Source organism: Triticum dicoccoides, chromosome 6A (assembly GCF_002162155.2).
Source record: "Triticum dicoccoides isolate Atlit2015 ecotype Zavitan chromosome 6A, WEW_v2.0, whole genome shotgun sequence".
Classification (NCBI taxonomy): Eukaryota; Viridiplantae; Streptophyta; class Magnoliopsida; order Poales; family Poaceae; genus Triticum; species Triticum dicoccoides.
Window position 1 is genome coordinate 23,518,147 of NC_041390.1, and position 15,686 is coordinate 23,533,832.

The window sequence follows — 15,686 nt, forward strand, 5'->3', positions numbered from 1 at the left end:
GACATCGGGACATGCTTGCATTCCTCCAAAATAAAAAAGGATTCCCAGCAATCGAATAACAAGGTACACCTACCCGCCCCACCATACCTGCGTTTACCTTCCAAGAATCAGCATCACAGTCGCACGAGCGCGCCGAGATCCAACGGCTTGGACAGGATGCACTCACTGTCATCAAAAAGTGTAGCTGCACTACATGTATTTAGGATAACTCAGTTCCTCGATTTATTATGCATGCAAGTGATGAGAAGGCTACATGCCATAGGTACCGCTAGACAAGACCTAGCAAGTGACGTGGAGTAACTAGGCACGAGCTCAAATGAGCCCGATATCCAGTTCGTTCGATAGTTCATCTGGATCTGAGCCATTTGTTTATACGGGCGTTGGCGGGCCCGTCTGATCCGTCGGGAAGTTCGCTTTCCGTTCGGCGGGTTGGGTACTGGCGGAAATTGAATGCAGGGTCCAGTATCTTCTCTGCCTAGAGCGGTGCTCATTTGGAAGCTCGGGCCTGCAGCGTAGAGAAGAGGAGCGGTGGCGGCGAGGCACCATGGATTTCCTGATGCAGCCAATCGACGGGTATGTAGATCCTCACTTGTCTGGCGATTTCGTCCCAAATCTTAGACGGCTGGCTATGGTGACTGAAAGGATTTTGTCTGTGGTGGATCAGATCCACTCTCCTTGCAGAAGTAGGCGAGAGCTTGGTGCCAGTCCCTGTGCCGCAAGTGCCGTCGGGAGGCGCTATGGTGGAGGAGTAGGAGGTGGCAGAGCAGCAACGGGCGGTGGACAGTAAGTAGAAACTGAATTTATAGTGTTATCAGATTTTCGCGGCCAAGGAGGCGGCGGCGGATAGGAGGGAGAGCTCGCCTCCGACGTCGGAGCTGTCAGTTGGGAAGATGAATCCGCGGGTGGTGACTGCGTGGAACAAGAGGTTAGTGCTGGAATTGTTCTTGCTGTCAGTGATCTAGAGATTTTACAGAAAAGTTGGGATGAGTGAATAAATCGTGCCATTAAAACAACTAGGGATTTGCAGTCAATAAGTAGAATCATGCTTACTGAACCCAGAGAGTTGAACTGAGAGAATACTACTTACTGAATTCAGGCACTTAAAATGTGAGTTGGCTGCGTTAGAACAACTAGCTTAGTGCTAGAATTGTTCTTGCTGTCAGAAAAGTTTGGATGAGTGGAGGATAAATCATGGCTTTAGAACAAAGAGGGATTTGCAGTCAATAAACAGAATCATGCTTACTGAACCCAGACAGTTTAATTGAGAAAAATACTGCTTACTGAATTCAGGCACTTAATATGTGAGTTGGCTGCGTTTGCAGGCTGAGGATAGGTGCTGCCGCACCGAGCAGACCACCCTGCCCAACTCGCGTCAGTGCGATTTTTATTAGTTGCAGTTATTATGTAGTTTCTGCATTCTAAAAATATTGATTACATATGCAGGGTAAAGTTGGTGTTAAGAACACAAGGTCTTGCCGTTGCAAATGTCAGACGCTGGGTGGTACATCACAGAGCATTGGGAGAGCCACAACCATTCCCTTTCACCAAACTTTGGCGAGATGGTGCATTGGCCATGGCACAAGCATATATATCTGATAAAGCAGTTGCGGCAAAACAATGCCAACCTTGCGAAGTTGTATGGTATCATAGGGAACTTCTTTGGATCAATGGAGAATGTGCCATTCACCAAAAGGTCTTTGCGCAATCTCCGTGGGAAGATAAATAGGGAGCAGGTCGATGATGATGGAGGTGTTTGCTGAAATTGGGGCCAAGGATCCGCATTTCACATACAAAATTCAGGCTGACAATGAGGGCGGGATTAACAACCTGATGTGGGCAAGTGGAAACAGCAGGCTGCAGTACACATTTTTCAGGGATGTGATAACATTTGACACCATGTACTGGACTAATTTGTACGAAATGCTGTTCAGCCTATTGTTGGTGTTAATAGTCATTTCCAGAGTACCATCCTGGCAGAGGTGCTTGTTTGTGATGAGACAACTGAGAGTTCTGAATGTTTTCTCAGAATTTCTTAGAGTGATGGGCGGCGCTCCTCTGATGACTATACTTACTGGTAAGTTCTTGCTTTCCTGGTGTGCTTTGCAGTCCCTATTCAGGCTATGGAGCTGGCTATCAAAGAGCATTATGCCAGACACCACATGCTGGCGGTGCAAGTATCACATGCTCAAGAACGCAAAATAAACGTTGGGCCCTCTGTACACCAAGAAGGGTGAATTCAAGCAGAGTCCCATGAGGTGGTGAACTACATGCTCACGGTAGATGGGTTTGAGAATGGGTGGGTGATGCTGCTGGATGAATACAAGCTATGGAGACGCCCGTACATGACTCTACTTCTCGAGATCAGAAAGAAATGGACAAAGCCGTATTTCGAAGGTGTTTTATGTGCAACGATGAGCACATAAAGGAGTGATGGTGTCTAATGGATATGTTTGTGCAGAAGTATATGATGCTTCTGTTCGACAGACTCGGGCGAGAACTATTGAGGAGAAGAGAACAAGAATTTGTTATTTCAGTTTGGAAAATATAGAGTACTGAGCATGGTACTAATGGTTACAACTGGTTCCTGATTTAGGGGAGATCTTTGATGAGGGTGCTTCGACAGGTATGATACTGAAAAAAGTAGTATTGTGTCATACAGTTCATATTAAGTTTGTGGTAGAGACAAGAACACAATTCTCCCAATCATTTCGCTGACATAGGTATTGTGTCGATCATAGGTGGAGTTGTTGGGAGAAATGTGGCTGCCGGAAACAGTAATCGTCGCTGGCAGGCAAAAATTGTAGGTTAGTCAACTGTGGTATAAATTTGTCAATTGAAATGTGCTTGAAATACGTACTTAAATAAATGTGGTTCGCAGGACGGAGGTATGTTGGTGGTGCCTCCGAGACAGGGAACATGGGTTCTACTAAAGCGGTCTTGGAGACGGTAGGGGAATAAGAAGTCAGAAAGAGGCAACAAAAGGCGGAGGAGAGTGAGGTTCTCGAACATTGTTGAAACGATTTGTCGATCGGAAACCTCAGAAACCGAAGACACTTCAAGTGATAATCACAGCATGGCAAGTGAGGATGATGACCTTCGTGCGCGTCGTGCAGGTAATATAAAATTGAGTGCCCGTGAAAAGAGTCTGTGTTACCGATATGACCAACCCATTGACAAGCAATGTGCTTCATCCTCAGGAAGTGACAAGGAGCAAGGTTATAAACTTATAATACAGTGGTGGCACTGGAAAGGGTGGCGACAGAGTCCAAAAGGGTGGGTGAACCAGAGATAAGCATCTCAGATGTTTCAGCTAGCGGTGGCGCCGGTGCATGTCACGGTGTCCACCAGCTTTGATTAGTCAAGGGCTATTTGTTTTGAAAAAACTGTCCTTTCCTTTTGTACAGGTGGAGGTGTTGCTGCTGCACTTGGTTCTGGAATTGGCATGGAAGGAGGGGCAGCTGATGATGGAACTAATTCTTGTGGGAGGATCCAGCGTCATGACTGTGAGCTTGGATACACATTCAGGGGTTCTTCAGGTTAGTGGAATTGTTGAATGTTTGAGAGTAGTATATAGTGCCTATCAGGGCGGATGTACGGATAACTTGTGTCGACCACAATGTCAGAGGTTGGAGGTAGCTCAAGCCAAGGAGGATGTGGTGGCAATGCAAATGTTGAAGGTGCATAAATTTTCCGGAATGAATAATTCGGGAGGGAAAGGGTTGCCATAAATTTTCCATTGCCAAGACAGTGTTGCATGTAAGCTGCCGTGGCAAAACTTTTGGATTGCTGCTGCAGTGATTGAGCGACACTGCCATGGCCGAGTTTTTGCCGACGTAGTCGATGCTCAAACAGTAGACATGTGCGGGGTGGACATGAAACAAAATTGCCACATCAAGGGGGTGTTTTTTGATTGACCTGCAGATTATTGCTTAAAATTATTACATGGAAAATACATTCTGTATATTGGAGATTGTGGGTGGTGCTGCTTAATTACTTGTTACTTAATTTTGTGTGGCGGCAGTGCATCTTGAACAAGATAAGGTGGTCATTGTTTCTGATCTGGCACTTTGCGCGAAAATGTCCTCCTGCACCAAGCTCAAATGCAACATCATGAACACAAAAATGAAAAAATAGTAAAAAAAGTCAAATGTTTTGGCAACAAGCATTGATGAATTTATACATACGTGTAACCATTTGTGAGGAAAAGATTCCTATTGCTTTGAAAAAAAAGCAAAATCATTACTTCAAAATGCTTTTAAAAATAGTCGTTTTGAAGCATTGTTTTTTTTCTCTCAGAGCATTTAGGTATGTTTTTTCTTCGGTGATTTTTGTCGTGTGTAGACAATTCTATAATGTTTGTTGCAAATAAAATTAGATTTTTTAATAAATAATACTTTTACTGGTCATGACAGAGGAGAAACTCCATGCGCAATTGAGGAAGAAATAATAATGGGAGGGGACGAGGCGAATGAATCTTGCAGAGGAAAGTTGGTTGGTGGATTGGTGGCTGCAAATAAATGAGTTGGTTTGGACAATGTTTCCGTCTGTGCGTGTCATCTGAGCACCGTCTGAGACGTCAAGCATGAGACGGCGGCCGTCACATTAAGTCTGGTTGGTGGGTGGGCCATGGTCTGCAAAAGAATTGCATATACTACTTTGAATACATAGACATATACGTGGAGTGGTGGGAATCTTGGCGCTAGTGGACGTAGGAGATAAGGAGCACATATGAGCCCGAGCTCATAATAGTACTTCCCGTGACCGAGCAATATCTTCCTTTCTTGACATAGTAATTATATGCACATGACCAGACAATTTGGATGCCATAGTAATTATACACACGTGACCGGACAACTTCTTTTTTCGCCATAGTAATTATATGTTCCACATGACCAGACAATTTGTATGCCATAGTAATTATATGCACAATTTGTATGCCATAGTAATTATACACACGTGACCGGACAACATCTTTTTTCGCCATAGTAATTATATGTTCCACATGACCGGACAATTTGGATGCCATAGTAATTATGTGCACGTGACCGGACAATTTGGAGAACACGACTACGTGCGCAGACAAATGAGTGAAAAGCAGACATGGTCATACAATGTCCAGATATGTCCGTGGACATAGCCCAGTTCACGGACTAAGATAGCACTCGGCAACGACAGTGAAGCACGGAGAAAGACCTCCCTCCTCAGCAGGTTCATTCGAACGCACGTCATTGCAGGATGATGCAGATTTCTAGCCAATCGTCCACAACCTCATATAGTCCGACGAGCAGTTCCCACACAACGACGCACCAACCACACGCCATTACAGAATATAGAGATTTGACATGTTAGACGGAAAAGAGACCAAACAGAAAAATCGACGTCAAGCCGGCAGCAACAACTTTTACCATGGACGAGTCTCCGTCTCCTAAAGCCATGGAAACAGTAATCAGAGATTGACAGCCTGCATGATGCAAGCAGTCACCTGCACCATGGATGTTTTCTAAAGATTCAGCGTTGTGCTGCTCGTCGCCGCTTCCTTCTCCGTCCCCGACGGCGCTGGAGGTTTCATGGACAGTGGTAAAACCTGGGCAGGAGCCATGGCGGCTTGCCCGGCCGCCATCACGATCTTGTGCGACAACTCACGGTTTGAAGGCATGTGAAGAATACCCTTTGCTTGCGGCGTGCTGCTCCCAGCAGTAGACGCAGCAGTGGTGACGGTCAGCTGGGACGCCAGAAGCGGCGGCTTTACTTCCTTTTTGGGCTTCTTGGCCCCGCGACGCTTGGCGGAAGGAAGTGGCAGCGCTTCAGGCGTCTCGCCCAGCAAACTCTTCCGATGCACGGAGCAGTGATCCGTCCCCCATTTTGCGCTGGAGTTGCATCCTTGGAACTGGCACCGGGTGCCGCCACCATGCTTGATGCAGAAATCCGTGCGTCCTTGTGCGCTCTTTGTGCATCCTTCGGATTTGCACCGCCTTCCCCCGCCGTGCCTGATGCAGAAGTCTGTGTTCCCTTGTGCGCCCTTCACGCACCCTTCGAACTTGCATCTCTTGCCGCCACCATGCCTCACACAGTGCTCGCTACGGCCCTGCCCACATGCAGCGTTTGGACATCCAGCAACGATGCAACGCTTCCCTCCTCCATGGCCAATGCATAGAGGTGTGCCACCATGTGCGGCTTTCACACAGTCCCGTACTAGGCAACCCTTGCTACCACCACTATGTAGCTTGCAGTACAGTGCGTTACTCTGGGCCTGCTTTTTGCAGTTGTCGTGCTTGCAAAGCGTGTCAGGGCCACCCAAGACTAGTTGCCCAGTGTTTCCCTGAGCATTCCCAGATCTATCATTGAGTTTGCCTTGATCATTCCCCTCATACTTGATACTTACATCTTGCTCTGCACTGGCACTGGGTTCAGTACACTGTCTGCCTTTAACAGGGGGCATGTATAAATCTGAGGTTTTCTGTGAACTCTGGAGGTAACCAAGCTGTTGGGATGAATGCCCTCTAGTGTGACTATTGCAGTACATTACCCTTCCACTGACAATTTCATCGCAGCCAGGTTCCTGGCAACATTTCCTGTCTATTTTACAAAAAAGGAAACACGTAAGGAATACAAGGTACATCCATATAAAGAACAACATACAAAAAAATAGGACTGAGCTTCAGTGCCGTAACTGCACCTGCAGTTAGGTCACTGACATGTGGTCCTAACAGATAGCTGGCCCACATGTCAGTGACCCAACTGCAGGTGCAGTTACGGCACCAAAGCAGCGTCCAAAAAAATAATGCAACTTGGAATCCTCTGTGTGTAATTAACTTCATCAGTACCTTGAGGCTGAGAATCATCTCCACAAAATGGAAACTTGCATAACGAGTGACTATGTGGATTCAATACCCAAGAAGAAATAAAGAAACGCAAAAATAAACACACTTCTTCTCTATTTGATATGAAGAATTATGCGTGGAAAATCACATGCTTCTAGAAAACTGCAGCAGAGAACATACCAGCAACGGAACCATCCGCCGTGAGCTTCTGTACCCCCAAAAAAGTAAGAACAAGAAATGTCAGGATAAAGTGATTATAGAGACATATAATACTTGAGACTGACCAACTTACCTCTATATGAGTGATATGATCATGCCCCATTAAGATTATATGTTTATCTGCAACGGATCAAAGCATATAGTATGGTTAAAACATAGAAATAACTTAGCATTGTTAGATGAGCAACCTATCTCTATTGTATAGCCCAAGGGGGAATATATATATATATACTCCCTCCGTCCGGAAATACTTGTCATCAAGATGAATAAAAGAGGATGTATCTAGATGTATTTTAGTTCTAGATACACCCCTTCTTATCCATTTTGATGACAAGTATTTCCGGACGGAGGGAGTATATTACAAGGGACTTGGATTACAAGCAAGGAAAACTAGACTGATACGAATACGTAAAGAAACCTAGACCACCAATTAATACTCCTTGCATTTGAAGAATATAACACTAACAAATAGTGAAATCCAAAATCAGTGTCTCTATAGTGTCAGTTGTAGCATGGAGTCTTCAAAAACCTGTTGAGTAAAGCCAAGGTGGGCTAGAAGAAGCATGTCGCAAAAATCATAGCACAAGAAACCAGCGGCAAAAGAAGCTCGGCGACAAGAGAATGGGCATAGATCAACAAGAATGCAAAAGGAGGCCACTGAAATCCTCTAGAAGAATATCATAACCAGAAGGGCCAAATTGTACACAAAAGGATCAGGACAAGAAAGAAGGTTGACACGACAATAAAGGTTTGACGGACTCGCATGACATGATAAACATGAAAGAGCAACGGACATGGTGAACAGGACGGAAAATAGAAAGCTAGAAGCTAGGAAGCACACAGGAGTCAATGATGTAGGAGCCACTGTGGTGCGAAGCATCCCATGGATCACCATGAACCCCACAAATTCCAAGTGGGCCGTTGACAAGAGCTCGTGGGCATGCTATTGAAACCGAGGTGACTTCGTTCCTCTATGAGCCCCCTATACTTGCATGTGAGACATGGCTACTACCTCATCCCGGAACTTTGGGAATTCTCAGGCGTAAAGGAATCAAGCAAAGAGAAGAAGGGACTGGGAGGGGAAGCAGGGACCATCATCAAGAAGCAAAGCTTGCCGAAATCTGCCAAGTTAGACAGTCCGACCTAGGGTCTGACCCTACGTCCAACTTAACCAGATGCACACTGGACCGTGTCGGAATGTCCAAACTCATGTGATATGTGAACAATATTGAAGTACTTGCACACATATAGCACGGACTTCTGAAAATAAATTGCACAAATATGGCAGTACATTTTCTGCATAGCCAAAGATGTACATTTTCTGAAAATTGTGCACACATAAGCACTGATGGCAGCGCATTTCCATACATACATCAGTCTCCAATAACCTACGACATAAAATTGCACACATATAGCAATTTGCACACACACAGAACTAGACCTAAGTAAAAAAGTAAAAAATTAAATAAATAATGCAGTGTGCATTCACAGTAAAAAACAAGATGAACCAAACCATGGGGAAGAAGAGCAGGGGAGGAGCTCACCTTGCTCGGGACGGGGAAGAAGAGCGGTCGTCCTGGTGCTTCTCCTGGCTCGGGATGGTCTCTCGGGCGTCGGGCCTAGCTCCTCTAAGCCATGGTGTCGCAGCTCCTCCCACCCCGCGCGACCGGCGGCGCCGAGGACGGGATCCGGCGGGAGTCAGCCTGGGACGGCCGGATCTGTCGGCGGAGGAGAGATTCCGGCCGGCGACGGGGGCGGCTGGGCCTGGCGGCGGGAACGGCGGCGGCGGCGACTTACAGGAGAAGACGAGGGAGAGGGGAAAGACGAGAGCGAGCAGTGTGCGGGATCGAGAGTAAATCTGAGATCGTTTTTTTTTTCATTATTTTTTTAACAGTTGGGTGTGTCCTACACAGACCTGGCCAAACGGGCCGGCCCGAGACGGCCCATGCTAATCGTGCCAGGCACGGCCCGGCCCAGGGAGGCACGTTTAGTAAGCAGGCTGTGCCATGCCAACCCACGTGCTGCACCTTCAGGCCCAGGCACGGCCTATTTAGTAAACGGGCTAGCACATTGGCCCGTTTAGCACGCTGGGTTGCACATTTTCAGACTATTGGAAAGAAAATGTATTTTACATTTTCAGCCCGTTGAGCTGATTTTTAGGCCTATTGGACTGTTTTTTACGCGTGTGTGTGTGCATATATATAACCCGCGTGCCTAGCCTACAGATCAAGGCACGGCACGTTTAGCCCGTGTCGTGCCTGGCCATGGCAGGTCGTGCCAGCGTGCTCGCCGGGCGGTCTGGTTGGCTCGGCCCGTTTGCCCAGCTATAGTCCTACAGGCTCAAATCGTGGTTGCCCAATCGGTTATTGACATTGGTTTAGGTCGCTCCTCTACTCGCCCTCTTCCTCGGGATCGCCTCTTCCGTGTTATTGCAGCCACCGCCGCCTGAGCTTTGACGACAGAGGCGGTGGCCTTCTTCCATGTTGCGCCTCCCCTCCGCGTCCGGACACCGTCGCCGCCTTCCACTACTAGGGAAATGCCTATACACAGGAGCTTAGTAGTAGCGCGGGTAAAAAAGAACGCTACTACTAAAAAATAGTAGTAGCACTTTTTCATTATTCCCACGCTACTAACACTAGTAGAAAAGGGTCAAATGTGAAGCATATTACTGCCGGTTTGAATTTGAGCCGGCACTAATGTGTCCATTAGTGCCGGTTCCAATGACTAGGCGGACGGACATCATTAGTATCGGTTCATGGGCAACCTTTAGTACCAATTCATGCCACGAACCGGTACTAATGAGGTTGTGTCAGGCTATGGTCAGGCTGGGGCCCATGAAGACCTTTAGTACCGGTTCATGCCATGAACCGGTACTAGAGTTTCTTAGTAAGCTGATTTTTATTCCCACCTCGCCAAGAGAGAGGCAGTATGAGCGATTTATAAGCCGTGAGTGAAGAGACGGTGAAGGAGAGGCGCAATGTTCACTTGCATGTTGCTTAGCTTCAAGCCTTTCGGAATAGCATAGATTGCACGGAGCTATGTGCAGTGCAGCCTACATTATTCCGAAAGGCTTGAAGCTAATTAACCAACATTGCACCTCTTTTTTATTTTTAATAACTTATTTGAACTCTAGACTTTTTGTGTTCACTATGCAACATTCAAAGCGACGTCATCAATTTTCAACATGTTCTGACTTCATTTGCTATTTTTAAGTCATTTACCGATTTTTTAGAGAGCTAAATGACCGTGAAATTGAAAATCACTACAAAATGAACTTTGAAAATGTTGAAACTTGGCATGGTATCATCATTTCACCCACATAGCATGTGCGAAAGAGTAGTGAGGGTCACGGCAAAAACTGGGCGCACTTCGTGTACAGACTGGACAATGTCTTTCGGAGTATCAGGGTTTCAGACAAGAACTCATCTGTTACACATGCAATTCAATGTGTTTTAAACTTATTTGAACTCTAGAATTTTTTTGCGTTCAGTATGCAACATTCAAAGCGACGTCATCAATTTCCAACACGTTCTGACATCATTTGCTGTTTTTTAGTCATTTACTGATTTGTTTAAAGAGCTAAATGACCGTGAAATTGAAAATCACTACAAAATGAACTATGAAAATGTTGAAACTTGCCATGGTATCATCATTTCATCCGCATAACATGTGCGAAAGAGTAGAGATGGTCATGGCAAAAACTAGACGCACTTCGTGTACAAACTGGACAATGTCTTTCGGAGTATCGGGGTTTTGGATGAGAACTTATCTTTTACACGGGCACTTCAATGTTATTTATACTTGTTTGAAATCCCGACTTATTTTGCGTTCAATACGCAGCATTCAAAGCGGCGTCATAAATTTCCAACACGTTCTGACATCATTGGCTGTTTTTCAGTAATTTACCGAATTGTTTAAAGAGCTAAATGACCGTGAAATTAAAAATTACTACAAAATGAACTTCGAAAATGTTGAAACTTGCCATGGTATCATCATTTCACCCGCATAGCATGTGCGAAAGAGTAAAGAGGGTCACGGCAAAAACTGGACGCACTTCGTGTACAAACTGGACAATGTCTTTCGGAGTGTCAGGGTTTCGGACGAGAACTCATCTGTTACACGGGCATTTCAATGTTTTTTATACTTATTTGAAATCCCGACTTCTTTTGCGTTCAGTATGCAACATTCAAAGCGGCGTCATCAATTTCCAACACGTTCTAACATCATTTGTCGTTTTTCAGTCATTTACCGAATTGTTTAGAGAGCTAAATGACCGTGAAATTGAAAATCACTACAAAGTGAACTCTGTAAATGTTGAAACTTGCCATGATATCATCAGTTCACCCGCATAGCATGTGCGAAAGAGTAGAGAGGGTCACGGCAAAAAACTGGACGCACTTCGTATACAAACTGGACAATGTCTTTCGGAGTATCAAGGTTTCAGACGAGAACTCATCTGTTACATGGGCACTTCAATGTTTTTTATACCTATTTGAAATCCCGACTTCTTTTGCATTCCTTATGCAGCATTCAAAGCGATGTCATCAATTTTCAACACATTCTGACATCATTTGTTGTTTTTCAGTCATTTACCGAATTGTTTAGAGAGCTAAATGACCGTGAAACTGAAAATCACTACAAAATGAACCGTGAAATTCCGAATTCTTGGAACGCCTTCTAGGTAAAGGTGGATCATATTCAGTCCCATCATTATCAAGATTCATATTGCAAAACAAAGATTTAATAGGGGACACATCAATAACTTTTAGATCTTCATCTTTATTTTCATAGGTATTGGAAGAACACGCTCTTATAAAGGCATCTTTCTTAGTACGCATCCTAGCGGTTCTTTCTTTGCACTCATCAATAGAAATTCTCATGGCTTTGAGAGACTCATTGACATCATGCTTAGGTGGAATAGATCTAAGTTTCGAAGAATCAACATCAAGATAAATTCTATCAACGTTCCTAGCCAACTCATCAATCTTAAGAAATTTTTCTTCAATCAAAGTATTAAAATTCTTTTGTGAAGTAATAAATTCTTTAATATTAGATTCAAAATCAGAGGGCATCTTATTATAATTTCCATAAGAATTGTTGGAGGAATTACCATAATTATTAGAGGGATTACTAGGATATGGCCTAGGATTAAAATTTCCTCTATACGTGTTGTTACCAAAATTGTTTCTATCAACAAAATTCACATCCATAGATTCATTATTATTCTCAATCAAAGTAGACAAGGGCATATCATTAGGATCAGAAAAACACTCTTACTAGCAAATAATTTCATAAGTTCATCCATCTTTCCACTCAAAACATTAATTTCTTCTATCGCATGCACCTTTTATTAGTAGATTTTTCAGTATGCCATTGAGAATAATTAACCATAATATTATCTAGGAGTTTAGTAGCTTCTCCTAAAGTGATTTCCATAAAGGTGCCTCCCGCGGCCGAATCTAAAAGATTTCTAGAAGAAAAATTCAATCCGGCATAAATTTTTTGTATAATCATCCACAAATTTAAACCATGAGTAGGGCAATTACGTATCATTAATTTTATTCTCTCCCAAGCTTGTGCAACATGTTCGTGATCAAGTTGCTTAAAATTCATAATATCGTTTCTAAGAGAGATGATCTTAGCGGGAGGAAAATACTTAGAGATAAAAACATCTTTGCACTTATTCCATGAATCAATACTATTTTTAGGCAAAGATGAAAACCAAGTTTTAGCACGATCTCTAAGTGAAAAAGGAAATAGCTTCAATTTAACAATATAATTATCCATATCTTTCTTCTTTTGCATATCACACAAATCAACGAAACTATTAAGATGGGTAGCGGCATCTTCACTAGGAAGGCCGGAAAACGGATCTTTCATGACAAAATTCAGCAAAACAATATTAATTTCACAAGATTCAGCATCGGTAAGAGGAGCAATCGGAGTGCTAATAAAATCATTGTTGTTGGTATTGGTGAAGTCACACAATTTAGTGTTATCTTAAGCCATGGTGACAAGCGAGCAAACTAACACACAAGTAAACAAAAAGCAAGCGGGCAAAAGAGGCAAATAGAGAAAGAGAGGGAGGATAGAGAGAGAGAGGGCGAATAAAACGGCAATGGTGAAATGGGGGAGAGGAAAACGAGAGGCAAATGGCAAATAATGTAATGCGGGAGATAAGGGTATGTGATGGGTACTTGGTATATTGACTTTTGCGTAGACCTCCCCAGCAACGGCGCCAGAAATCCTTCTTGCTACCTCTTGAGCACTGCGTTGGTTTTCCCCGAAGAGGAAGGGATGAGGCAGCAAAGTAGCATAAGTATTTCCCTCAGTTTTTGATAACCAAGGTATCAATTCAGTAGGAGGCTACGCGCGAGTCCCTCGTACCTGCACAAAACAAATAAATCCTCGCAACCAACGCGAATAGGGATTGTCAATCCCTACACGGCCATTTACGAGAGTGAGATCTGATAGATATGATAAGATAATATTTTTGGTATTTTTGTGATAAAGATGCATAGTAAAATAAAGGCAAAGTAAAAAGCAAAGGAAATAACTAAGTAGTAGGAGATTAATATGATAAAGATAGACCCAGGGGACATAGGTTTCACTAGTGGCTTCTCTCAAGAGCATAAGTATTCTACGATGGGTGAACAAATTACTGTTGAGCAATTGACAGAATTGAGCATAGTTATGAGAATATCTAGGTATAATCATGTATATAGGCATCATGTCCGAGACAAGTAGACCAACTCCTGCCTGCATCTACTACTATTACTCCACTCATCGACCGCTATCCAGCATGCATCTAGAGTATTAAGTTAAAAACAGAGTAACGCCTTAAGCAAGATGACATGATGTAGAGGGATAAACTCATGCAATATGATGAAAACCCCATCTTGTTATCCTCGATGGCAACAATACAATACGTGCCTTGCTGCCCTACTGTCACTGGGAAATGATATCGCAAGATTGAACCCAAAGCTAAGCACTTCTCCCATTGCAAGAAAGATCAATCTAGTAGGCCAAATCAAACTGATAATTCGAAGAGACTTGCAAAGATAACCAATCATACATAAAAGAATTCAGAGAAGATTCAAATATTATTCATAGATAGACTTGATCATAAACCCACAATTCATCGATCTCAACAAACACACCGCAAAAAGAAGATTACATCGAATAGTTCTCCACAATAGAGGGGGGGAACATTGTATTGAGATCCAAAAAGAGAGAAGAAGGCATCTAGCTACTAACTATGGACCCGTAGGTCTGAGGTAAACTACTCACACTTCATTGAAGGGGCTATGGTGTTGATGTAGAAGCCCTCCGTGATCGATGCCCCCTCCGGCGGAGCTCCGGAACAGGCCCCAAGATGGGATCTCGTGGATACAGAAAGTTGCGGCGGTGGAATTAGATTTTTGGCTCCGTATCTGATCCTTTGGGGGTACGTAGGTATATATAGGAGGAAGGAGTACGTCGGTGGAGCAACATGGGGCCCACGAGGGTGGAGGGCGCGCCTGGGGAGGCTAGGCGCGCCCCCTACCTCGTGGCCTCCTCTTTTGTGTCTTGACGTAGGGTCCAAGTCTCCCGGGTCTTGTTCGTTGAGAAAATCACGTTCCCGAAGGTTTCATTCCGTTTGGACTCCATTTGATATTCTTTTTCTTCGAAACCCTAAAGTAGGCAAAAAAACAACAATTCTGGGCTGGGCCTCCGGTCAATAGGTTAGTCCCAAAAATAATATAAAAATGGAAAATAAAGCCCAATAATGTCCAAAACAGTAGATAATATAGTATGGAGCAATCAAAAATTATAGATACGTTGGAGACGTGTCAGTATTGCACTTGTTATAAATAAACAGTGAGGTGTCAGACTTAGAAGGAACAAAGCCAAGAGTTTGTATCTTTTGACTGAGACGTGAATACCACGCCCTTACATTCTTACTTCACCTTTGTTTCCTTCAACTTCTTGATCCTGAAATTTTAAGATAAATTGTAAGTACTCAGTATCATGTTCTTAAACAAATCTACTGTTTTTTACTTCACCTTGGTTGTAAGAGCATCTCCAACCGTTGCCCCCCCAGGAGGCGCTAAAAATCGCCCCCTGGGGGCGCACCGGCGATAAACGACGCGCTGGGGGCGTGATGCTCCCCAGTCACGGCGCCCACGTTTTTTTGAAAAATATAAATTACGGCACAAACACGGCGCAAATTCAACCAAGCTTCGGCGAGTTCGTTCATATTTAAAATATTTTACAAAAAGAAAAAAAGCTACTAGGTTGCTCCTCGCCGTCTCCCTCACCGCTCCTCGCCGCCCGCCGCCCTTGCAAATCTACATGCCGAGGAGGTGCTAGAACCGAGTGTAGTCGCCGTCGTCGTCGTCGTCGCCGCCTTCGCCACGGCCGCCGTCCCTGCTGCAACCCTCCCCCGGTTGGCGCGGCGGGTTGGACGGTCCGGGGGCGTCATCGTCGCCGTCAAGGACCACGACACCATGCTCGTCCTCGCGCCCACGTTTGCGGGCGGCTATCTCCTCCATGGCCCGGCGCTGCCGGACCATCTCGTCGCGGAGGTAGTCGTCCCGCGCCCACTGCATGGTGTCCTCATCGGAGATGCCGCGCCGGGCTATCTCCTCATACTCCGCGGGAAGG

The 15,686-nt window shown here is 44.6% G+C and overlaps 1 protein-coding gene and 1 long non-coding RNA gene across 7 annotated transcripts; one reads left to right on the forward strand and one right to left on the reverse strand.

Annotated features, from left to right (window-relative positions):
• The first annotated feature begins 408 nt into the window (after positions 1–408).
• Positions 409–4,851, forward strand: LOC119319594. 6 transcript variants are annotated; one of them, XR_005154531.1, is made up of 9 exons: positions 410–573; positions 665–925; positions 1,444–2,623; positions 2,739–2,804; positions 2,879–3,113; positions 3,198–3,273; positions 3,405–3,536; positions 3,624–3,677; positions 4,413–4,851. It is a non-coding gene; the product is annotated as an uncharacterized LOC119319594 (long non-coding RNA). The 6 variants fall into 6 exon arrangements; XR_005154530.1 differs by having other exon boundaries at positions 409–573; positions 3,405–3,677; XR_005154532.1 differs by lacking the exon at positions 3,624–3,677 and having other exon boundaries at positions 4,413–4,850.
• A 358-nt stretch (positions 4,852–5,209) lies between these two features.
• Positions 5,210–8,881, reverse strand: LOC119319595 (probable WRKY transcription factor 19). The gene is made up of 4 exons (XM_037594046.1): positions 8,585–8,881; positions 7,114–7,160; positions 7,002–7,029; positions 5,210–6,576 (listed from the first exon to the last, which is right to left on the reverse strand). The coding sequence occupies exons 2-4, from the start codon at positions 7,141–7,143 to the stop codon at positions 5,501–5,503; spliced, it is 1,134 nt and encodes a 377-aa protein (XP_037449943.1). The 5' UTR covers positions 7,144–7,160; positions 8,585–8,881; the 3' UTR covers positions 5,210–5,500.
• Positions 8,882–15,686: the final 6,805 nt, after the last annotated feature.

What these genes read in the sequence shown, in the direction of transcription:
- LOC119319595 (XM_037594046.1), bottom strand. Translation starts at nt 7,143, where the DNA reads ATGGGGCATGATCATATCACTCATATAGAG. An exon ending in ATCATATCACTCATATAGAG is followed by an intron (nt 7,030 to 7,113) that starts GTAAGTTGGTCA and finishes TTGGGGGTACAG; the next exon opens with AAGCTCACGGCGGATGGTTC. An exon ending in GGCGGATGGTTCCGTTGCTG is followed by an intron (nt 6,577 to 7,001) that starts GTATGTTCTCTG and finishes TTTGTAAAATAG; the next exon opens with ACAGGAAATGTTGCCAGGAA.